Source organism: Eubalaena glacialis, chromosome 12, assembly GCF_028564815.1.
Source record: "Eubalaena glacialis isolate mEubGla1 chromosome 12, mEubGla1.1.hap2.+ XY, whole genome shotgun sequence".
Classification (NCBI taxonomy): Eukaryota; Metazoa; Chordata; class Mammalia; order Artiodactyla; family Balaenidae; genus Eubalaena; species Eubalaena glacialis.
This window is the reverse complement of record NC_083727.1, coordinates 57,459,316-57,484,099: the sequence shown is the minus strand read 5'-3', so window position 1 is coordinate 57,484,099 and position 24,784 is coordinate 57,459,316. Positions and strand designations below refer to the sequence as shown.

The 24,784-nt window shown below is 31.7% G+C and overlaps 1 protein-coding gene across 5 annotated transcripts in view; it reads left to right on the top strand.

Annotated features, from left to right (window-relative positions):
* Window positions 1-24,784, top strand: part of GRIK2 (glutamate ionotropic receptor kainate type subunit 2) — a 645,523-nt gene that overhangs the window by 520,578 nt on the left and 100,161 nt on the right. For 3 of the 5 annotated variants that reach the window (XM_061207627.1, XM_061207628.1, XM_061207629.1), the window contains exons 12-13: window positions 20,459-20,577; window positions 24,252-24,469. The exons of the other annotated variants lie outside the window; for them this stretch is intronic. In XM_061207627.1, the coding sequence (XP_061063610.1) occupies window positions 20,459-20,577; window positions 24,252-24,469 (337 nt within the window). The remainder of the gene's footprint in view (window positions 1-20,458; window positions 20,578-24,251; window positions 24,470-24,784) is intronic. 5 annotated transcript variants of the gene reach the window in all.

The window sequence follows — 24,784 nt, the reverse complement described above, 5'->3', positions numbered from 1 at the left end:
CTTTCTGATGCAATGTTGATATGTTGGACATTTTCCTTTTTATTCTCAATTTAAAGCCACTCTTAATTTAATTTGATTGGACAATTGAGTGTTTTTTAAAAAATGGTATTAGCAACTATTTAATGAGACTGCAGAAAAGCCATTGTATAGTATAAAAAATAGATTCCAGCTTTAAGTGTAGAAATCTTAAAATAACCCAGAGAAGATTATAATAAGGACTTTTTTATTCCATTCAATAAAAACAATCTGAGCTAGTTTAAAACTTAAATAAATTGTAGTATACCATTTAGACTTAATTTTATTAAAAAAAATATTTCTTAAGAGTAGGTCACAAGAATTTGAAATCAGCCTATTGTTGAAGTTAATTTCCTACATCAAATATAAATTTTAATGGGAATCAGTAGGAAGTCCTACATTTTGAAGACATTGTTTCTAGTTAACCATTTGTAGCTGATAGTGATATTTAGTTTTTCTCAAGATTCTATTTTTAAATAAAAATTGATCACAATTTCACAATTTAAATTTGTCATGAATAAATTACAAATCACTGGAACTGATCATTGTTACCATCTCATTAAGCCCTCCCAATCCATTTAGATCTACTAAATAATATGTTCAATAGCATATTATTGTAGCATTCATGTACAGATAATCCTTGTGCTTCACTGTATGTAAATCTGGTGACTTTCTGGTATTAAAGCTACCAATTAAACAGTACCACGGTTAATTAATGGGCAATGTAAGGCATAAAATTTTAACATGAATGATGTGTATTGTTCAGTGGTGTGATAGTAATTGTTTGATAACTGACTATGACAATGAGAGAGGCTTTGATTTGTGGTAATTGCCAATTTTCATGGTATTAAATACTACCACTATGGCTAATATCAAGCTACCAATGGAGTCTCACTGAGCATGGAGTTGGGAAATCGGTGTAAAATTGTCTCTCACAAGCCATTATGAGTTGGCTCCAGCATACTGCTAGTATATACCATGTTCAAATGATGGGAAAAGTATAGGTCATAAAAGTGAATAGCAGGTTGTCCAGGTGGAATGTGCTTATACAGATATGCAAGGTGCATCAGAAAGATATATGGATGATAACAGCAAGGTTATAAAGCTGTAAAAGCAAAAGTTAAGGGTGGGGTTTTTATTAATACAATTAGAACCTTTGCAGTAATTCTAAACTTAAAGTCAATACCAATTTATCCTTTCACTGATGAAAATAATTTGATATTTAAACAATGTGCATAATTTCTTGAAGTCAACTGCATATTAAAATAACTAAAAAGAGAAAATACACTGAGGAAAACATTAGCTATATGACAATCTCATGGAATGTTATTGTGAATGCTGATGTTTTCTGAATTATTGTGATTTTATCATCATATTAGGAAACTTTAACTCTTTACATGGAAAATGTTTAATCATGAAATGGTCTTCCTTGCTTATAATTTTTAATCAAAAATTCTAAAAGGATAAATTTTCTAAGATTATTCAGTAACAATATTATAAACATCAATAATGTCCTCTGAAAGTTTAGTAATAGGTTCAACCTATGTTAATAGGAATAGTTTCACATGTGGTTAATAGGAAATCTGATGAAACAGTTATGAAAATAAATAGGGGGATTATTGTTCTAATGGAGCCTTAAGCAGGGCAAGATTGAAACAGCTGCTGAAGGTGGTATCAAGGAACTTGGTACCTTCTATCTCTGTGCTACACTATTTTTAGACTGAAGCTTTCATCCTCATGATTACAAGATGGCCACAGCAACATCAGGCATCATATTTGTGTCCCAGGCAGGAAGACAGTAGGAAAAAAAAGGCAAAAGACAAAAGACATTGCCTTTTAATTCAGAAAGGAAATGATTCCTCTGTCTATATTTTATTGGCTAGAATTATTTTAGCTGGATATTCCTGCCTGCAAAAGAACCTGCATATGTGAATTTCTTTTATCTGGGTATACTGCCACCTCGGTTCTTTTGTAAGTAAGAAAGATGTTATTGGCTATGTAATTGACTGTGTCTGCCACAAGGATTATTAAATTGCAAAGCATCATTTGGTCACACATGAAATTCTCTCAAATTTCTTATTTCAAGTTTCAAATTCTGAAGTTTTCTTTCTCTTTCTCATCTGTTATCAGGGTGTTTGCCTCTAAGCAGCCTGACTACTTCCTTCCTGTTTTATTATTTTAAACTGGCATTTTCTTTAAAACAAGTTAACGAAGCTTGTTTTAAAATGTATGAAAAGTAAGTGTAAATATTTCACATTTTAGAGGTCTGTATTTTCTTTCTGGTCCTGGCCTATATTCTTGAGACAAGAATTTACAAAATTAACTTTGTGTAAGCAGCATGAATTGTTACCCTAATATCTTAAATGATGCTATAAAAATATAAATTTTCAATCCTGTAGAAAGTAACTCTGGTTTATTCTTGATATGGAATATTATACCACATCAATGCTTTCCCCAACTTTTCTAAAGCAATGAAGAAGTTGGAGCTTAATAAAAATGTGTAGGCTTCATACACACTATATAAATGAATTATACCATATTATAAGGTATAATACAAAATATTAGACGCTAAGCTGCTTCTAGAGGGAAAAAAATGAACCCAAGCGAGTTCTATGATCAAATAAGGTCAGGACAACTATCCTCTTAGAGATTCACTATTAATAAATTAAAGGCTCTGAAAAGACTTGCAATAAAAAAAAATCAGATTATGTTAGCTTAACTCAGCAATTTCCAAACATTTTTGGCCATGGACATTTTTATTCTTTTACTCTTACCATGTCTCTTATTACATGTTCTCCATTAATAGCAGTCAATTAATTTGCTGAATCAAAGGTACAAAGCATTGCTTTAGTGTGTAAGTTCATTTAAATTTTTTGTTTTTATCATACACATTCTATATAGATTAATGAAATAACCTATACCAGACTGAGCATTCATGCTCCTGATTCCTCAAGGAATTATTATCAGCACTCATTTTGCTGATATGAAAAGATAAGTTTCCATCACATCTATTAAATGGCAGTTTATGACAATATTACTTGTATTAATTAATATTTAAAGTTTTAAAAATTACTTTTATAATTGCTTCCATTTTTAATATACTGCTTTTTAAAAGTAAAATAATGAATGTGAAAATATTAAGTTTTATTATGTAATTTAAAAAAAATTCCTTCCATTTAAAAATGGTGTTGGGACAGCTCATTATTACTTATTTGTGAACTTTGTTAGAAAATCAAGTTTTGCTATTAAATTATCAGAAAGACACTCATTGAATATTTTGGAAAACACTTCCCTACATGCATTAAAAGTTAAAAAATATTTAGATAATTGGGAAAAAAACCTTATTTTGGAATAATGATAAATTTAGCAAACAAACTCTGTTTTTTTATTCTGGGAAGTTATGATTTGAGTGCAAACATGTGGCTTGAATAAATTCCAGTTTTATTAATATTACTTTATCTGTTAAAGGAGGAAGTGTTTTACCAAATAGTTGATAACTTATTTTGGATTTATTGCAAGGATGAAATTAATTAGCTATTTGTATATAAATGATCAGCTCTCTCTAGGTAGATGAATTATGTAGATTTTAATTTGCGACATAATTTTGAAGCTACATCTTTTTATGAGGGCATAATCTTTTCAGAATTTTATTTGTCTAGCTTATGACCCACACTCTATAAACAGGGCTGAATGGTCACTGTATTTTAAATCTGATTTACGTATTAGACAACATCAAATGATAATTATTAATGTTCTATTTCTATATGGAATACAAGTACCATAAGTGCAAAAAGCCAGAAAATAAGTAGTGAATTCAGCTGACATGTGAGCCTAGAGTGTCTAAAACTCAGCTATAGTGATATTAAAATGGCCTGCCTAGGGGCAACGAGCAATCTTTATCTACATGCTTCTAGTTTGCTCATCTTATGCAGGTTGGACAGGTAGCAATTTTGAATGGCTCATCTTAAAACGAATGCAATTATAAAGGATTATATGGTCCATCCTGCAAGACATTTACTCATTTAATCTTTTTTTTTGCAGTCTTCTAGCTCCTCTTACACACTCTCATTTATAGTTAATGGAAAATATTAGGTCTTAGCCTATTTCAAATAAAATATGCTGTTAGATAAAAGCTTCATAAATGGCAGCTACACTTTCTCAGATTTAGACCAAGTGTTGTTCATTTGTTTTTTAGAATCAATGAAAATATATCGTTTATTTACTTTATGATCATAAGATGGTGTGTATCCTAATATTAAGTCTATAGTCATAGTTTATAACAAGATTGAAATTATATAAATTCAGATTAGGTTCTAAATAATAATACACCCTGATTTTTTGTTGTTGTTCAATGATCTTTTCATTGTCTGAAAGTTATTTCCACCTTGATCTATCAAACCTCTCTGTCTCTTTCTACATCCATCAATTTATCAATAAGTATTAGCCATATAAATCACAATATGAATAATATATTTCCTTATGTATTTCCCATTCATAATTTCTAATATATATTTATTTGAGGTTACCTGCCAGTGACTATACTTAAACTATTTCAGAAATAAAAAGGTAGAAATTTTATTTTTCAAGTTTGATTAGATGAAAAACCATATACTAAGATGATTTCAGAGTGAATGGAGAATTTTTGGATGCTGAGGGAGGAAGATAGTTTTTTTTTAAACAAGTTCACTTGGGATTTAGAAAAAAAAGGTATTTACTGCTAGAAGAAGTTGGAACAGTCTATTTGATGAAACAGATAGTCGAGCTTGAGATACAAAATATTTTGAGAAATTAAAGAACTGATAGCTCAGATAAATGAACAGACACAGATGGACTACTTGGCCTTCTTTCATGAGCATATTTCCTATTTTATTGGCTTAGGATAAGTAAATATATTTAAATGAATAAAAATGCAGAAGAAAAATGCATCTTTTGGAAATATATAAAATATGTTTTACTCATATACATACATATATGCATGTATATGCATATATATATATATTCACTATCACTGACCAGAAGTTAAAAACAATTCTTAATTGCATGATAAAACAACTCTTAATTATATAAATATAATATAAGAAGCAGTGACGGAAAAAATACTGATTAAAATAGAAATAGAATTTTGAGAACACATAGCTAATATCAATCCAATATAAAGTTTATAAAGTATATAAGCTCTGATAGAATAATTATTTTTAAAACATATGTATCCTACAAAACTCATTTATTGTATGCAGTTGTGGAATTTGAGCATTAAACAGAATTATTTAAAATTTAATATTTTGCAAAGAATAAAGAAACAGTTATCAGTGGTATATTTTTCTATATCAAAAAACAAAAGAAGATGTGATTATAATGTAATACATAAGTATTTTGTATATGTTAGTCTAAAGTCACTCTTTGCACTCAAAACCATTATAAATAAGTTGAAATATTGTGAATAAATGGTAATTTCAGGACTCTTGACCAGTATAATTCTTATGGCATTTTTAAAATCCAAGTGATTAGGAAATTTCTTTGGTGGAAACAACAGTACATTTAGAAAATATTGTAAGTTTTGCTTAAACTTATTAACTGTATTCTGAAATTTTGTATCTAACATAGAAGGAACTAATATAAATGAAAATAATTTCATAGGTTAAAGTCATAGAGAATTCATAACTTGATTTAAATTTTAGTAAATGGTTACTAATCTACTATTAATGTTTACTACTTCTGTCTACTAATCTACTTTTGTGCCATAAAACTGCAGGTCTTTGAATCATCTACTTTTCTGTATTTTATGTTAATCTGAATAAATGTTAGATAACTTTTAAAAGCAACTTTACAATTTCCCTATAAATTTATCTGTCATGGTTTTCAGTTTAATTGGTTGATTGACTAAAACAGAAATTCTGGGATCATTTATGGACCTTTTAAAATATAAAATGTTCTTTAAATACGTGCTTTCTTAGTTAAAGGTAACTAGTACTCTATTTTGCCTTCCTGACCCCAGGTTTTTATTCTAGCATACAGTTGGAGAAGTTAAATCTGCTTCCTTTGCCCACAGAATAAGTCAAATATCACATACAGGATAGGTGGTAACAGAGTAAAGGTTGGCTTTACATAAAATTCATCTAATTATATAGGGTTGTATTTTCTATAACATTTCTAACAACAAACATTGCATTGATAAAGATGCAGAGATAATAAATATAGTAGAACTAAAATAAATATTTAAGTACAAAAATAGACATAGGTAGTTATTTTCTGATGGTACAGTTGAAAGAAAATGATTTTAGGGAACAAGGCTGGACAATCTTAGTTTCAAATTTAAGAAAATGTTTAAGGCGTGGTTTTGACCAAACAAAAAGCACGTCTGTAATCTGAATGTGTCCTTCCTGTTTACAACTGGTGCAGATTCTAAGAAATCATTAAAATAATTGCATGGTCATACTTTGAATAGATTACAAAAATATTAATAGTAGAAACCCATATGTGATCTTCCAAATCAGTTTAGCTTACTATAATTTCCAAAACAGAAAGCAAGCTTTGTTGAATAAGTAGTTTGAGTGATGGGGTGGGCTACAGGTAAATTTTTAAACACTGGTACAAAGCTATTTATTAATGATGAGGTTCACGTTATGTTATGTGTGTGAAAATAATTAGAAATATGATAAACCTTCTAAATATGTGTCAAATTTATAAAATACCCTGTGTCCAAACAATAGAATATCATCATATTTAGAGCTTGTTCCAATGTTAATAAAATAATCTAAGGCAATAATTCTTTTCTGGCATTAAGTGAATATGCCAAATACTATTTTACTTCTTGATATTCAAACTATATAACAAGTTATATCATTAGTGTTTTAAGTTTTCTAAGCCACCATGTACATACAAATCCATTAAGTGTATCCCTATTTTTTGTAGCATTCGGGTAATCTCACAGTGGCTGTGAATCAATGTTGCTATGTACTCCTAGTCCTAAATTCTTAACTATCTTTGTTTTAAAATAAGGAATTTTTTATTCATATTTATGAAAAGGAATTTTAATTGAATCAAAGGCAATCTGTTTTACAGTGAAAGTAAAAGCTCTAAACATATTAGTGATTCATGCATTAGAGCATAAAATAATTTAACCAGGTGCAAAATCCAAGCTAATCTAATGTTTACTTTGTTTTGGCCTTAAGTGAAAACATAACAAACAAAATTTATTCTTCCTGCCTTAAAGTGTTAAGAGATAGATAGAAGTTAAATAGATAAAGATGGAATGTCATCAACTAGAATCGAGTCAAGCAGTTTGTAATTTTGTGAGGTTTTTTTGGTGGTAAATATGTAGCATGTATTTATAAGTAAGGCACATAGCTCTAATCATATTGTATATTTGAGCATGTTGTATATTGAAATCATATGACTTTCAGATGTATTCCTTTTCTTCATTTTGTAAAAATTACAGTAACTACCCAGGCTTGCCTTTTAAGTAATAGATTTTACCATTTATCTTGACATTAAAACAAATAAGATGGAGTAGTAGGCTAAAGAATGCTGTAGACATTCTAGCAAAATGATTGGATGACCATAACTAAAGAGAGTCATAGTAAAATACTACAGACACACAACACACACACACACACACACACACACACAGAAACTATGTGGCTAATGATTGTTTTGCCCTTTAGAGGATTTACTTCATGTGTAAGTGTAGTGGTCCCTTACAGAGAAGCAGCCAATCACTGTATTTGTGTTTTTGCTTTCTTGTCGCTACCATTTCAATGTGAAGGCTGTTTTGTCTTCTGACAGGGATATAGTAAGCAAGGAAGACATGAGCTGGAAAGGAGAGGATAAGCTATATCTGGAAAAATCAGAGCCAGCCTCGGGGCACTGAACATACAAGGAAGATAGGAAGGTAGAAGGAATAATTAATGCCAATCAGGAGGCTGGAGCTACAGCAAAGTGCTTTAACTAAAACCTCCCCATTCCTACCAACGTGGGCTCCTTCCACAGCCCCAAAACCATTTGTCTCTTTACATGTTGGTCAAGTGTTTAAGCCTAATTAATTATTATATTTCATCAGTAGAGTCTCGATCTGTGTTTATTTGATTAAAAACCTTTCATTATTGTAGTTCTGTTTATTTCATAAATATATATCTCCATATCTATTGATATCTGCAGATAGTTCTGTATCTATCCATATATCCACTAAGTAAACAAGGGAAAATGACTATACTTTGGTCACAATAAAAATTTTTGCAAGCTAAACCAGTTTTCTAGTCCTCTAAAATACAATAGGAAGTAGTAAATGACAAATCGGCATTAAATTATGCTCTGAGAATGACAGTTTTCAAGGTTCTTACCAAGGGCAAATTTATACAGCTATGTTTTTAAATCATAATTTAAATATGCCTGTTGAAAGAGATGTGCTTTAATTGCATTATTTTATAAAGTTTTACAAGGATTTACTTACATATTTAAAACCTGTCCTATTTATCTTGTTTGAATAATTACTCATATAAATATGATGTAAATAGGTAGTCAGTAAGGTAATGGACATATTTTTGAAAGAATAATGAAATTCTGGATTATTAATATTGAAAGAAGCTATAGTGATGACCAGGGGCAGCCTCCTCACTCTACAGATTAAGAAATTGAGGATGAAAGATAAGAGACAGAGATGGTCACAGATAAGAAAGCTAATAGTAATGGAAAACATTTCTTGAGAATTATTTCTTAATCTCTCTATTTGTTCAACAGTATCTGTACGCATGTATTATGTATATGAAATATATTTAAAATTTAAAGCCTTCATGGATTTGTCCATATTTGATGGGCAAAATATTTGTGAATAATAAAATTGAAATGATAAAATTAGATGCAAAGTGACAAGTTAATTTTTAAGATTTTCTTAAACTTTGTTTAAATAATCTATAGCATACTTCTAGAGTTGCAGAGGATGATGTTGAATAATGACTTCTGATTCTCTGAGGAGTTAATATACATAAAGTTTTGCACCCTGTTGCAGTATCTTATAAATATTTCAGTTACTAGTTTAATGTAGTGTGAAGTAGAGAAGCACCCACTGTATTGAATGAGGGAAAGACCTATAAATATACATAAAATTTTCTTTAAAGTTTTAAAGAGTTTGGGGAAAAAAATGTATCTCTTCCTGTAAATGTAATAAAAGCGATCTGGGTAGCTTTAGTGTATCTGCTGCTGACTTAGAATGTATTATTTTAGGAAATATTGAATTAAAGATTAACCTAGACATCCTTTAAACTTAAAGGTGATCGTTATTTGCAACAGATTTGTTTGTTTAAACATTTTAATTTTTAAATATTTTTTAGATAATTAAATTTTGTACATTGACCTTCTATTTCATCTTGAATCTAACCCAAAGGAAGTCCTTATTCTTCAGAATCTGACATTTAAAGTGGTGATAATCATACATCGTAAGTAACACTGAACAAAATGCTAAAGGATTACATATATACATGCATGCACACACACACACACACTCAATAAAACAATACTATTATTGAACACTTATTCTATTTCCAGTATCGTTCTAATGCTTTAGGAGATATAAAATTAAAATGACATGCTCCCTTCTTTTAAAAAGCATATTATCCAGATAAGTGAATTAGACTTTAAAAGATGAGGGAAACTATATTAAGTAGAGGAAAATGGAGACAGCATTTCAGGTGGAGGAGATTAAAATAAATATGGTGTATCTTCTCCTGTGAAAGGACTTATTGTCGAATAAGTAAATTATGCTTTAAAATATAAGTAGGATACTAATTACTGGACTGTAATGGAATATTTCAGCTGTAAGGAAAAGCATTAACAAAAATGTGGAGATGTTAATATGAATGCCATGTATGAGATATTTATTGGTTTATTTGAATAGATTTTTGTTGGGGTATAGCAGGAAACATGGTGCGATGACTCAGCTTTCTAAAGCTTTGAAAATTGAGCAGAAAAAGTTGGAGTTGATTGGAAAGCAATATTGATTTCTTGTAGGTTTTTGATGAAAGAATTAACAATATTAAAGTCCAGGAAGATTTGCCTGGTAGTCATATGTAGTTTGGACAAGAGAGATAGTGTTGGGAGAATCAAAAGACAGGAAGACTTGTTGGATTAGAGGTAAAAAAAGCCTAAGCTAAAATTATAGTGATAAGGGGATTGCAAAATGGGAATGAAAGGGCAAATTCAAGAATTATTTTGAAGAAAAATACAATAAACCTTGGTGATATACCGAATACAGACACTGAAGGAAAGACAGGTGACTTCAAGAATTCTTATCTCAATCTTTGGAAAATGCCTAGATTATTTGCAAAATTGGTTGACTATAGACATTGGGTTGGTCTGGTATGGGGAGGATGACCAATTTGATTTTAGTTGTGCTGAGTTTGAGGTATGGCTATACATCCAGGTGGAACTCTCTCGTAGGCAGCTGGAAATACAGGATGGAGAGCTGGTGAGATTTAAGTGAGATTCAGATACATAGATGTTCAAGTTAATTCAAAGTCAGCAAAGGACTATACCGATAAAAGAGCACAGGGCTAGTTTTACAGTTACACGGATAATAATGACTGCACAGAGGATCATAAGTGTATGAATGACAGGTAATTCTTAATCCTTGAGCTGTATATAATTGAACTAAATATATTTATGTTCAATTGTGTTTATTTTTTTAAAAATCATCTTTCTGAATTGCACACTCATATTATTTCCTAGTTTATGTAATAATGATTTGCAAATGTTTTGTTCCTTTCATTTCTTTCTTAACCATAGTTTAACTCCATCCAATTTCAAAACCTCACCACATCATTTTACATTATGAAACCTTTTACATCTGAGCATAGAAAACACAATACAGCCCTAACTAATATCCTGCTCATTAATGATTTGGAAGGTAACTAAAATTAATTATAGCTATGGAAGTCTTTTCCTTAGAAACCAATTCTTGAAGTACTTAATGTATGCTCAATTAAAAAAACATATTTTGCAAAAATGTTCCTATAAAAGGGTTTCATCTTCAAGGAATTCATGGAAAAGACTCTGACAAGTACAGGTTTGTGGTAACTGACTGTACTGCTGAACTGAATGAATAAGCATTTTCAGAACTCTAATGAAAAACTGATGAACTCATAAAAGTGCTAACAAAAGATCAAGATGAAAAAAAAATTAATTACATGGGACTGAGTGAACTGATGAGGATGATTATAATTTTTGTGACTTTCTGTTTGAATTAAAAAAAAAAAAAATCCCACAAGGACTCAGAGGCAAAAAATATACAAATCAATTTTCACTGCAAAGTAAAGGAGCTGTTACAGTGGAGGATTACTGGACTGAGTGTCAATATTATGACATAGTATGAGTGTGTTTCATGTTTGGTAATTGCAATCATTGTTGTTTTTGTTGTGGTCATCCATTTACAATGCTTGGTGTCAGTTTATTTATCTCTTGTAAAAATAAATTACAGTGTGTGTGTGAAAAAAAAAAAATTCCAGTATGAGCTTGTATAACTCATATTCTGAAACACACACAATCACTTTTTTAAGTAAAACAAATTTTAAATTTAATTTACTGAACAATAGGAACTATTTCAGGATATATGTTATTGATAACTATCAACATAAAACGTATAGTATCAACTGCTACAGAATATCAATCATCCTTATTTCTGAAAAGAAAGTGTTATTTAGGTTATATAAACTGTTTATTTGGAATGATCACAAAACAAATTTTCTGGCTAAGGATAGTATTTAGAATTAATTATGCACCGAAAGTGGTCTGTTTGGTAGTAAAGATTCAGAAAGTAAAAAACAATCAAACAAACAAAAAACCTAAAGGTAAAACGATACTAGCCGAATATAAGTAGATAAAGCAGTTGCTCAGAATCAGTTTTGATCGTTGGTGAAGCCTGCTGCTAAGACACCACTGTTTTGTTTGCTATGGAGGAAAGCTTTTAGTACTTGAGGAAACTGTCTCCACTCATTAGACTTTCAGAACCATAAAAGATAACCGGACAGGTTAAACTTTAGGATGACAAGGGCATTTCTACAGAAGTTTCTGGTCGGGAACCCCTGTGTTTTGTACAGGTGTTAGGAAGAGAACCTGACAGTACCATCTTTGACATGGTGCATTTCCCAAGGTTGTATGGCATTATCTTTGATCATGGTTTCTAATAGGCACATAAAAATATTTTAAAGTTACTTCTTGACAATTTTCTGAAATCAAAGTTAATTAAAAATAAATAATTTTGAAAAATAAGCAGTCTACCCTAGAAAGTTTTTTCTTCATCCAATATGTTGAATTAAATTCCTTTAACTTGATTTATTTCATCTCAAAGATACTGTGATGGTTCACAAAAATTGCTGAGGCTCTTGCTTTTACCATTTCTTCATGGATTCAAAGAGATAACTTTTCCTGACAGTGTTTGTTAGAGAAGCAATATTATATTCCACGTGCAAAATAGTTAGAATTCAGGTGGTGATGGCAAAATACAGAGCAAAGATAATATTGTAAAAATAGTTTAAACTTCAGGTGAATTTGAACATCCCTTAAGGATTTCATATCTATGCATATATTATTGAATTTTAACATTTGTAATATTTATATTATCAGGCTTGGTATGGTGGTTAAATTTAAAAACTGACACTCATTCTGCAATATTTCTGAATAGAAATCAGATGGTAGTTAATGCATTTGTTAATCAAAATGTGATCTTTTGCTGAAAAATTTGGGAATATTTTTTGTATTCCAGTGACATCAAGGCATTAACCAAATCTTACTTTTTGAGTGCTCTCAATGTGCAAGAATTGACTTTACAGAGTACAAGATATAAGTATGCTAAAAAGTGATGAAACAAAGTCTTTTTCTGTCCCTAGTGAAAATCAAGCAATTCCTCATTGACTTGAGAGTAGAGAAACTACAAATAATATTCTTCTGTCACAGGGAACTGAATTAGAACATAGGAATTCCCTTTTCCTTTTTTTATGGGGTATGATAACAATTGAACACTGCAAAATGAGATAGAAGGGACTTGCTTGCACTCCTTGCTCTAGCCTTCTGTGTGATCTTGGGCAGATCCCTGATCTATCTAAATCTCAGCTTTTAATAATAATAATATTGTTCTTATCTCTGGTCATTTGTTGCAGTTCAAAATGAGATAATATAGCTACATTTGTTTTTATAATTGGCAAGTATGACGCAAAGGATATTATTGTTATTAATTCTATATTTCATTTCTAATAGTTTTTATTTAATTTGTCTTATCTGGGGTAACTCAGTTGGTTCTTTGGTGCCTTGTTTTAAACTCTTCTTTTAGTAGAAGGCAACTCTGCTTTTCAGAGACTTTAGAAGTTCCCACATTTTGTCTGCTCCCACCAGAGATGTCTTCAAAACAGCATAATTTCAAAAGAATATGCATGCTTCGTCCCTTTCTTTCCTGGATTTTAATCTGCTTTCGGCACAAGTATGAGAGCTCTTATAGCTAGCTCTCCTTAGGGCATTCCTGAATTAAACTAATAGTACCTTCATCTCCTAGATATAGAGTGACCGTTGTAACTCTCAGTCAATTTAGATCCAATTTCTAGAAGTATATTCTCATTTCTGGCTATTTGCTTTTGTGCTGGGGATAGTTATAACATCCACTTCCATGTTCTGTTTCTCAAGTAAGTGCCAAACACACCGGTGGCTCCACGATAACCCATATTATCACTAACCTAGCCGGATCACCTATTCTGACCAAGTATGTCATTTAAACATATCATTAAATTATATCCTTTAAGTGTAGTGAACAGTTGAACATGGCTGAAGTGGAGGGTGATTCTTGGAAAAATCCAGAATTGTGGCTGAAAACATGGCTTATAGTTATTCTGTGAAGGGTTTTAATGTATATGGATTTTTTTTTTTATGTAGCACTTACCTGCTTCTCGTTTCTCCCCTAAACAATCCAGTCAGCATCACCTGTCACTTGATTATTTAAAAAAAAAAAAGAACAAATTTGGATTCTGTAACCTTTCTTATTTGGAAGGACAATTTTATGTTCTCTTAAGAATTGTATAATATTTTATTCAATAAAATGTATAAACCCTTGGATCAATATTTAAAATAATGTTTTTTTCCCACAAATAAAAAAAATAATATTGAAAATTTGAATATCAAATTTTAGATTTTTAAATTACTTTGGCACTTAAACTGAAAAGTAGTAGGAGATCATTTGTTATTACATCCTCACTTTAATTATATACCCATGAAAGGAAAAACAAAACCATGGTCAATATGTAAATAGTATATAGTGCTAAAAAGCTTTGTATTTTTCATGCTGAAATGTTTGTTTATACTTGATTTTGGAAATGGTTATGTCTACTTTGTTTAAGACAAATTCCATTAGAAAGCTGTTCAATTCCCCTATTACAACCAATTAAACCCCATATTTAAAATGAGGTGAAGAATTGCTGTGTCAACTAAATAATTAAGCAGAGTAAAGAAGAGCAGAAAATTCATAGTATCACAGTTACTACTGGTAAATTTTCAAACAAGATTTTTTTTGAATTTATGATGTCGATGAAAGCTGAGGATTATTATGATATAATAATGATGATGAAGGTATCAACTTAGATTGAATTTAAATTCCTTTCCTTTGTAGGAAGGTCATTGCAGCTTAAGGAAGCAGCAAGAAAATAGTATTCAAATGTGTGAAAGTATATAGCTCCTTGGCTCATAATACAGTAAAAAGTATTTCCTCAATGAGCAGATTATTTCATATATTACCTAGATTATTTTCCTGATATAAGTCTCTAGAGTAAGAAATCTTTAGATTATGTGATTTTAGCTAACATTTGTATAGCGCTGCATAGTTTGCAAAATGCTTTGCATATATTATCTCTCATGCTTAGTTTTTTTCTTCTTCTTTAGAAATAAACCTTCAGCTCAGAGATTTAGCAACATGTCACCAAGTACAAAATATACATGTGGCTGTAACTCAAGTTTTATAGTCCTCATACCTGTAGTCATTCTGTTAACGTAATTTTTAGACACTAAAGTCATACAAATATATTAATAATGATAATTATAAAGATAAAAAGCCTATCTAAAGGGCATCATAAAATTTTGAGAATACAAAATTAGTACATGAAATGCCAATAGTGGAGCACAAGGCAATAGGTAATATATAGAGATTTGAAAAAAGTAAGCTTTGGGAGGAAAGTAAGCACTATGGAATTTCAGAATGGAGTAGAATAAACGTGAGGTGGGTGAACCAACTGAAAGGAAGAGGATTTTTCACTTAGTAGGCACAGCATAAACACAGAGTGAGACAACTGGCCAGTCTACAGAATAGTTTGAATAAGGTTAAAAGCATTGAGTCATATTATATAGAACGTTGAAATTCAGAGGCATAGAATGTTAAACCTGATTCAGTAGCTAATAGAATTGATCGGTTCTAGAGAAGGCATGTTCATGGTACAAAGCTTAATGTGAAGATAGTTTGCAAAACAGAATAGAGAAAACAGGAAGCAAGTAAGAATTGAGTTCTAAAATCCACAATTCAGAACTGAAATGAAAGTGCATGGATGGGATAAAACAAAGAGGCATTATAAAACAAAAGTTGATATGGCTTAAGCATATCACATTTGTTTGTATTTAAGGAAGGAGATTAAAAGAAGATTTAAGTCTCAAGAACTCAGAGAAGTGCTATATCATTTTAGAATGGAAAAAATTGTTAAGGAGAGCTAGTATGGAAGAAGTTGTTGGGTTTAGTTTTAATAATTTTATGCATGAGGTAATGGTGAGCTGCCTCAGTAGGAATAGACAAAGATGAATGGAAATACTTTGAGTGAAAATATGGCTATAAATTAAGAGGGTTTTCTAATTACCAGCACAGGAGTTAAAGCCATGAGTGTGTTAGGTCATTAAAGAGGGAGGAAAGATCTGAGAGCCAAGATTTAGCCAAAAGGGATCTCCTGTTAGTGGGGCAGAGGGCAAATAATCAGGAGCACATATCACAGAAGTTAAAAGAGAAGATATCAAAAGGCTGGTGTTCAGTAAGAATTTTAGTAGAAGCTGCAAAATGATTAAGTGATAGTCTTAAGGAAAAAAGACAATGGATTCAAAAAGACTTTTACAGAGATGGAAGCTTAGGGTTAAGGAGGTATTAGGTGTAGAGAAATAGGAGGATTATCATTTTAGATGTTTGGCCAGAAATTGAAAAAGAGCGAGAGGAGAGGCAAAAAGAGCATCAGAATAACACAAATATGCGTTAGATGCCCACTAGGTTTAAAACCTCATGCTAGAAAATTTGTAGGAGACACATGATAAATCAGAAACTGTATTTGCATGTACTCATTTACAATTGATAGAAGAGGGAAGATAGGTGCATTAATTTATAATGAGGAAGCCGGGCTATCATAGGTATGACCTCAAGCTCTTAGTGCTATAGATATGTAAAAAAGAGAGGGGCACCTGAGTCATTCAAGCACTGACTGATTAAGCTTCTCTAACAAAGACAGCTAAAAATACAGTGCCTTGAATCAGAAAGCATTTATTCCTCTTACTCCACAGTCTATAGGAGTGAAGTCCAAGGATGGTGGGGCACCTCTGTCATCCTCAACATGGGGCTTCTAATAGTCTGTAGTCATCACCATTTCCTAAAAGATGGAGAAGAAAAAGAGAGTACAGGGCAAATATCCTTAAAGAGAATTCTCAGAAGTTGTACACATCACTTCTGTTCATATTGCAGAGGTTCAAATTTAGTTGCATTCAAGGGAAGAAGGAAAGTATAGTTTATTAGCTGGGCAGCAATGTTCCTAGTAAAACTCAGGCAAGGCAATGAATACTGAGGGTTAGTCACTGGTCTCTACCTTAGATATTTACTCCAAGAAAAGATCAGGAAAACTACAACTAGATGGTAGTATTGGAATTCAGTTGGAATTGAAGGGTGGGTGTAGGATTTGAAGAGTGGAGAGGAGTAGAGAGTAGGGAATTACAGGTTAAAGGACAAGATGAGCAAAGACATGCATAAGAATCAATATAGGATTTTGGGGGAAAGTGGCCAGAGCCCGGTGAGTAGGAGAAAAAGCAGTGGAACATAATCCTAGAATGGTATTTTGGAGCACAATGCAGAGGATCTCAAATTCCATGCTTAAAAGTTTGTATGTAGCCTGTAGACATGATTGAAGATTTGTTTTTAATAGAGTTGTATCATTTCGGAAATTATTCTACATGAAAATTAACTGGGAAGCAGTATTTGGAGCTTATAAATTTGGAATAAAAAGGGGAAGGACCAGCTGGGAGACTACTGCTACAGGATATGACAACCTGAACTGGCATTAATGCCAATGGAAATAAACGGGGAAGGAGGAAGGGAGGAAATGAAAGAGTCTTTCTGTAGGTAGACTGATATAAATTGACAACTGTTTGGAGGTCAGTGTTGTGGAGAAAAGGAATGTAAAGAACTGAAGTTGACTCTAAAGTGTTCAGGATAAGTGAACCAAGGACTAGGGGCAGGACATTTGCAGTTGTTAGGGAATGCCAGCGGGTGACGCTATTGACAGAGATGGAGAAGACAATAAAAGGGCAGCATTAGGGTGAAAGATTATGAGTTCATATTGGACATATTAATATTGAAAAGTCTACTGTCAGGCCATTGGAAATTCACTTAAGGTCTAGAGAGTGATTAGGGTGAAATATATAGATTTGAAATGACTGAAATATTTTTTTATGGGCAGAAAAAACATGGAGGCCAATAGAATTTTTTAAAGTGGTAAATCTGAAGAATTGGAAGGAAGGGATAGATACTGAAGCAAGATCTGTTGGAAATAGAAAGGATAGAGTTAACATAGCAGTTAATCTTAGAGGGGAGAGGTGATTCCGTTTAGAAAAAACCAGAGAATGAAACTAGAATCAGAGCTGTGTTGACTTAAACGTGAGGGAGATAAAGCAGACAAAGGGCAAAGCAGTACAAGGCCAGTACAGTATGTGTGTGGGGTGAGTGCGGGATGGCAGTAACTCACATTACCACGATTAGGAGGATGTTAATGAATCAAATGGAGAGAGAAGAAAAGCTTTCTGAGTGTCACCATGAAGAGCAAATTCAAGTTAAATAGCATGTTTGTTGGCTAGTTCTGCCTCTTTTGGGTACACTGGAAATCTTCTCTAAGGAAAAAGCAGACAAAGTGGAGAATGTGAAAGGTGTACATAATTTGAATTTCAGTATTAGTTTGCCATGCATTTTTTCCTTTTGTTCAATTAAGTTATACAGCACTCCCTCACTGCAGTAGATATTAGTCTCTTGAAAGCAGTGCCAGTGTTTCCAGATTCTTCCTCCTTATTTCCCTCCATTTTCCCATTCCTTCCTTCCTTCCTCCCTCCTTCCTTTTATCCTTCATTCCTTCCTGCCTTTCCTACCTTCTCAGAATTAAAAAAATATATGTATATTTTTATATGTACATGTATAAATACATACATATATGGAAAAAGAGGGCAGAATCCTGCATATTTATACTTCCACCTCCCCAACCCCTATCACTACATCTCCCTCCCCTCATTTCATGGAATCCCTTGAAGCACCTGTATAAAACTCAAAGGCTCATGGAATTCTGTGTGAAAACGAGTGATCTTGATCAGCCAAATTATACCTTCTCAATATCTGTAGTTATGTTTCTAGGATTTATGATGTACAAAAACTAATTCCGGCTCTTACAGACCGGCTTTGCATTTATAGCTGATATACTCTCAAGAGTGGGAAAAGAACAGTTTAATTATCAAGGAATCAAAATAGGAGTCTGAATATGTAACTATAGGCAAAGTCACATTTTAAAATATTTATTGTTTAAAAACAGAGTTTATATAACTTGTCCAAGGGCATGGAGCTGCATGGTCCAGCTGTAGAGCCTGTGATCTGACCACTAGATCACATTGCCTCTGATGATCAATGAATTGTTTAGATAGTTAATTGAAAATGGTAATATTTTTAAAGACAGTCTTGGATAAACATTGATGAACAACATTCTAATACTTTGAAATACTTTTAAAAATGTATATAACTATTTGCATTAGGGTAAAAGTAATAAGGGATTTAAATAAAAATGAAATGTCTAAAACCAAAGCTAGTTCTACTTCAGTCAGACATAACAAATCAGATCAGAATGTTTAATTACTATCCAATCAACCTTTCTGTTCAGTGTGTCAGTTTAACTTAGAGAACCAAACAAAACATTCCTTTGTTTGTCAAGGGTAGGGTATTAAAACAAGGGTGTTCTAAAAATTGCAGTAGAAAGATGAAAATGGTTTGTTTGATCTTCAGAATTTTAATATGTCAGAAAGATTATTGTGAAGAAAATTGGGCTTTCTGAAGTGACAGATACATTATTCAAATAACTTTGATTGAATGCAAGATTTTTTAATGCTTTCATAAAGGGCACACACACTAATTTGGTTTATAAAAGAGTGGCTTTAAAATTTGAGATTTTAGGGAAAATATTTTGTTAGTTTAGTGATTAGATTAAGCATTTTTAATTATGGCAGTGATATTTTTTGATAGTACCATTAACTGAAACATATATCTGGATTATAATTAGAATAAATTAATTTGTGTGTACACTTGACAATTTAAAAAGTCCTCAGTTTGAATTATTTGAGAGATGTTATTAATATTTCTAAAACCATCTATAACTGGCCTCAAAAATTAGATTGGTTTTCTTTGTCTTAAAACAGTGATTCAAATTAATTGTAGGTTTGAAACCAAATAATAAGTGGAAACCAATCAGTCTCAATATGCATTCCTGCTTCTAACACTGCTTTGATAGCCTGCATATCGCCATTCCCTCTGAAACCTATAATGATGTCAGAAGCATGTTATCAGAATTCAGTTCATTCTGACTCGGTTTTCTATTTAGATGTGAGTTTGTTACACATAAAGATATAAATCCATCGTACTGTTTTCTTAGAGGTATAATTATTCACTGATCATTTAATCTCTGTCACTTTGGCAGTTTCTGTTATATCACAAAAAATTCTTGGGGTGATTTTGTATCATTTCTTCTGTCTTTAACAATTTTTCCACAGTTTTAAAAATGTTTATTTCATACCTAAGTTTGTTTTCTTTTTTAATGATTTTCTAGTCTTTAAAACAAATTTTTTTAATCCTGCATGTGAAAAACCTATATCTTAAAGAATGTTCTTGGTTTACTGATATACAGATTTTCCTCTCATAAGTCATATATGGTAAAGAAATGCTGTTTATCATCTTAGCATGGTAATTAGCTGATAAGAACAGGGATCATTAAAACCTACAACTTGCTGTCATGCATATGAAATTGTACTATAAAAATGCTTATTTCTGGTTTCTACTTAATCTTACCTGTCTTTCTGTTTCTTTTGCAGCAAAAATGTTGGATAGAATGTCTTCTCACTGCCATTTAAACATATTCTTTTCTTCTGTCAATTACCACAGGTTTAGTCCCTATGAGTGGTATAACCCACACCCTTGCAACCCTGACTCAGACGTGGTGGAAAACAATTTTACCTTGCTAAATAGTTTCTGGTTTGGAGTTGGAGCTCTCATGCAGCAAGGTATACGATTCAGCCTGCTATTTCCCTTGGGCACCATGTCCCACTCTTTGCTGGGTGTGACAGTTCTTGCTGGCACAAGTCGCTTGCATGGGTGCCTCTCTGCATGTAACCATAATCCAGCTTCTCCATCTACCTAATGCATTTAGGCATTCTCAAATCCCATCCAAGAGAGATTCTGAGAAAATAATTAGCTTTTGCAATTGCACATACAGTATACTCATCTAACTTTTTCTTAACCCACAGTAGATACATTATCTCATAGATAACCAAGCTAACCTGATCCATTAGCTAGAAGCTGCATTTAAAGTACTATTAAGATTGCATCTCCTTGAGACAAGAATACAGTGTACTGCTCCTGTTTCCTGTCTCATTTTGATGTAAAAAATTCCCTTTCATATCAATTCTTGATGACTAGATGCCTTTGTATTGCATGATTCGTAAATCTACTGCATATTAATTTGCAAAAATAAAATATTTAACCATTTAGAGTTACCTTTTCAAGTAAAATATTAGCTGCATCTGATAGTGTATAAGAATGTAAAGTATTGCATGCTCAGAAGTGCATGCAAAAATACTCTTTCACAATTATTTAAAATTTATAATATTAGTGGTAAAAGTAAAAACTACATTTCTCAGAAAGTGACATAATACATGCAATATGTCTTAATGGTATATATATAACTATGAATTCATTATTATAGTCTCAGTTCTCCCAAGCTGAATTTATTTTTGTTTTTGCTGCTGTGATTTCTTTTATTAATCTTTTAATATTTATATAAAAGTTCAATAAATTAATGTCAGACCTACTCCTCAATATAAAAGATTTCATTAGCCAAGACCGAAGACGATTTTATGCATTTAAAAATGTAATATTTTTAAGTTTTAAAATTTAGTAAATAAAGCAAAATGCCCAAAATTTGAACAACTGACAATGACCGGATTAAGGAAAAAAAAACATATTTCTTTGTAAGAGTTACCACACCTATCATAAAGGTTTACCTTAAATTTTAGAGGTGTATTTATTATCCACTTTGAAGAAATTCATTTGGTAATTGCATTACAGATCTGAAGAAGAGAAAATTTATTGTTAAGTTGTAAAATGTTGTTTATAAAAAAGGTACTTTGCTTTTGCATGTTTAATATTATGCATAAATCCATTAATTCATTACTGTTTCATTTATAAACTACTTCCTAAAGTGAAACTAAATAATTACATGTTAAAAAGAAAAAAATTAATTTAACAAATACATTTTGCAAGCAATCCTACTGAGTTGAGATAATTTTTCCTTTTAAAAATATAAGCATCCATATATATAGCTTTATAGGTATTTAAACCTAAAACTTGAAAATTCAGAGAACTCTTACATGAACTAATCTAATTTTGTGGCATCTCTTTCTAAATAAAATGAAGAATCAGTAGTTGTATTTGCCCTTTCCTGCACTTTGGGTCCAGTGTTGTTGTTGTTTTTTTCTTAGATTTATTTACAGTTGGAAGATAATATTGGAGTTCTTTTAAAATTTTAGAAGTGAATAAAAATCTATCATATGAGACAAGCATCTTTTATAAGTAGCACTGGGTTATGCCATTCCCCCAGGCAAATTGCTAGTCACCGGCTAATAATTAACCTTAATAGCCTGGAACAAATTATTCTCATAATAAAGATCTGACCATAATAAAGATTTTTAAATGATTTTTCCTACCACTTTGGAAAATAAAATATTCTTTTTTACTTATATTTTATAAAATATTTGGAGACTTTTGAATATGTATACTGGTGAGATGAACTTGATATCTATACAATCTAGCAATTAGAAATAAGACTATATCTGATATCTCTGAAAATGATGACAAGTAATCCGAACAATGAAAAATTCAAATATACATTTGCTTTGCCACATAACTACTTCACTGCTGGTGGATACATGAAAGAGGAACCCATACTATTCTGGCTGATGCCCAGCTCCCCAGGAATTAGTGGGATATAGTGCTGGACATGACGTTACCTTGAGTACATGACAGTCAGCCCCTAACCAGGCTCTGATTCACAAGCCTAGGAGGTACTCGTTTAAGTCCTTGGGTAAGATATGAACTTGTGGTAATTGGGCCATTTTTGTCGAATGTCTCCACTGTTTTTTTTCTTTCCCAGTCTTGTTTGACTTTATTGGTGTTGTTGTTTAAAAAAAAAAAAAAAAGTAGACTGGGCAGCCATAGCTGCTGACCATCTTGGGAATATTGAATATTTTAGTGTTTCGGTGTCCGAGTGTGTGTCTGACAGGGCCTAGGAGCAGCTACGTCAGAAAGGTACTTTTCTGTCTTTTTTCCTTACAGAGTGGTAGGCAGAGTCTGGAGCTGGAGTTGGCTGTCATGTCCAAGTCTGTCTGCTTTTTAAAATGTTGTTTGTTTGTTTGTTTGTTTGAAATTGGAAGGGTGAGATGAACTGCAGTATAAGATGGGCTGTTTTGATAGAGCCAAGTCATGATACCACTTCTTTTCAATGTTAACATGAATAATTTGTTGTACTTTTCATTCCTTCTAAAGATACGTTACTTTACTGCATCCGTTATTATATTAAAAAATATGTTAAACAAAACAGAAAATGGAGTCCATCTTTGCTTCATTCCATTTTACTCAAACCCTATTAAAATTAATTAATTTGTAGCCAATGCTTTCTTGACTGTAGGTTCAAAATGATTAAAAGTGGATAGTAATATATATATCCATAAATTTAGTGTACTTTTTTTATAAAAAAAGTTACACATGCTGATATGTGTTCGTTTCAGTATTAAGACTGCAAATAATGTGGTAAAAACCAAAGGACTCAATTTAAAAATTGTTAGAATTTTATTTTATAACCTAAATTAATTAAAATTAATAATACTCAAAAGCAAGATATAATTATCAGATCTCATTCTCTTATTAATACCATGAGCAGGCAACTCCAGCCATGTTTTGTAATATAATTATGAAATTTTTATATGTGTTTAAAAATAAATTTATGGCAATTTAACTATTTATTCTTATTCTGATTTCCCTCATTGAGTCTAACTATAGTGATAGGAGACATTTGTTTATGCATAAGAAAATAATTTACTACCTATTTTAAAATAAAAACTGGACTAAAACCCCACAGCTCAAGAAATGTGGATAATTAAAATTATTTTCCTACAACATTACTTTTTTAAATGGCAGTATAGACAAGATTTTTGGGCTTCATGCACATAAAAATGAAACTTTACATAAATAAAGCTTGTTAAGAAATGGATTGGAATGTACATTAAGTCATTTCTTCTAAAACCCACATAACTAACAAGATATGAAAATCTATAAGTGGTTTATAAACTAGAGTGAGAGAGAGAGAGATTTCTCCCTTCTAATGCTATTTTTGTAAAGGTTACCCAGTCATTAATATGTAATTCTTATTTTGCACTGTCTCAGGTAGAACTTGAGTCTCCTGTCACTATACTTAAACTCAGATGTCCTAAGAGACTACGTATTATCTGAAATTAGCCTCTGCCCTCCCAATGGTTGTTCCTTGCTTACTACAGAGATATGTAAATCTGTGATTTAAGCTTTTATTACACAGTGATTCCATTCTGCCACTATGACCAAAAGTACCTGACTGCTGATCAAATTCTCTGTATTCGTTTCACCTTTTCCCCCCAATCTCTGTTAGGTTCTGAGCTCATGCCCAAAGCGCTCTCCACCAGGATAGTGGGAGGCATTTGGTGGTTTTTCACACTTATCATCATTTCTTCGTATACTGCTAACTTAGCAGCCTTTCTGACAGTGGAGCGCATGGAATCCCCTATTGACTCTGCTGATGATTTAGCTAAGCAAACCAAGATAGAGTATGGAACGGTAGAGGATGGTGCAACCATGACTTTTTTCAAGGTAAGTCCTAGTGGTTATCCAAAATTTATGTATTAAGATGATAGAATGCCAACAAACCTTTTTCTATTAATGAATTTAAGAGTGTAGCAACATTGTTATTTGTGCAGAACAATCAATAGCATATTCCTCAGGTGGTGGAGAGGTATACAACTAAATATATGACCATCAAGGCAAAACATTTTTATACTTGCAAATGGCAAGGAGTTGTTGCTTTATAAGTATTCCATTTTTGTTTGGAGGAGAATCTGTAAAAAAGTAAAATTATTTTTCCCCAACAAGGTTTTATCTTTGAATGTAAATAAATATATTTACTGA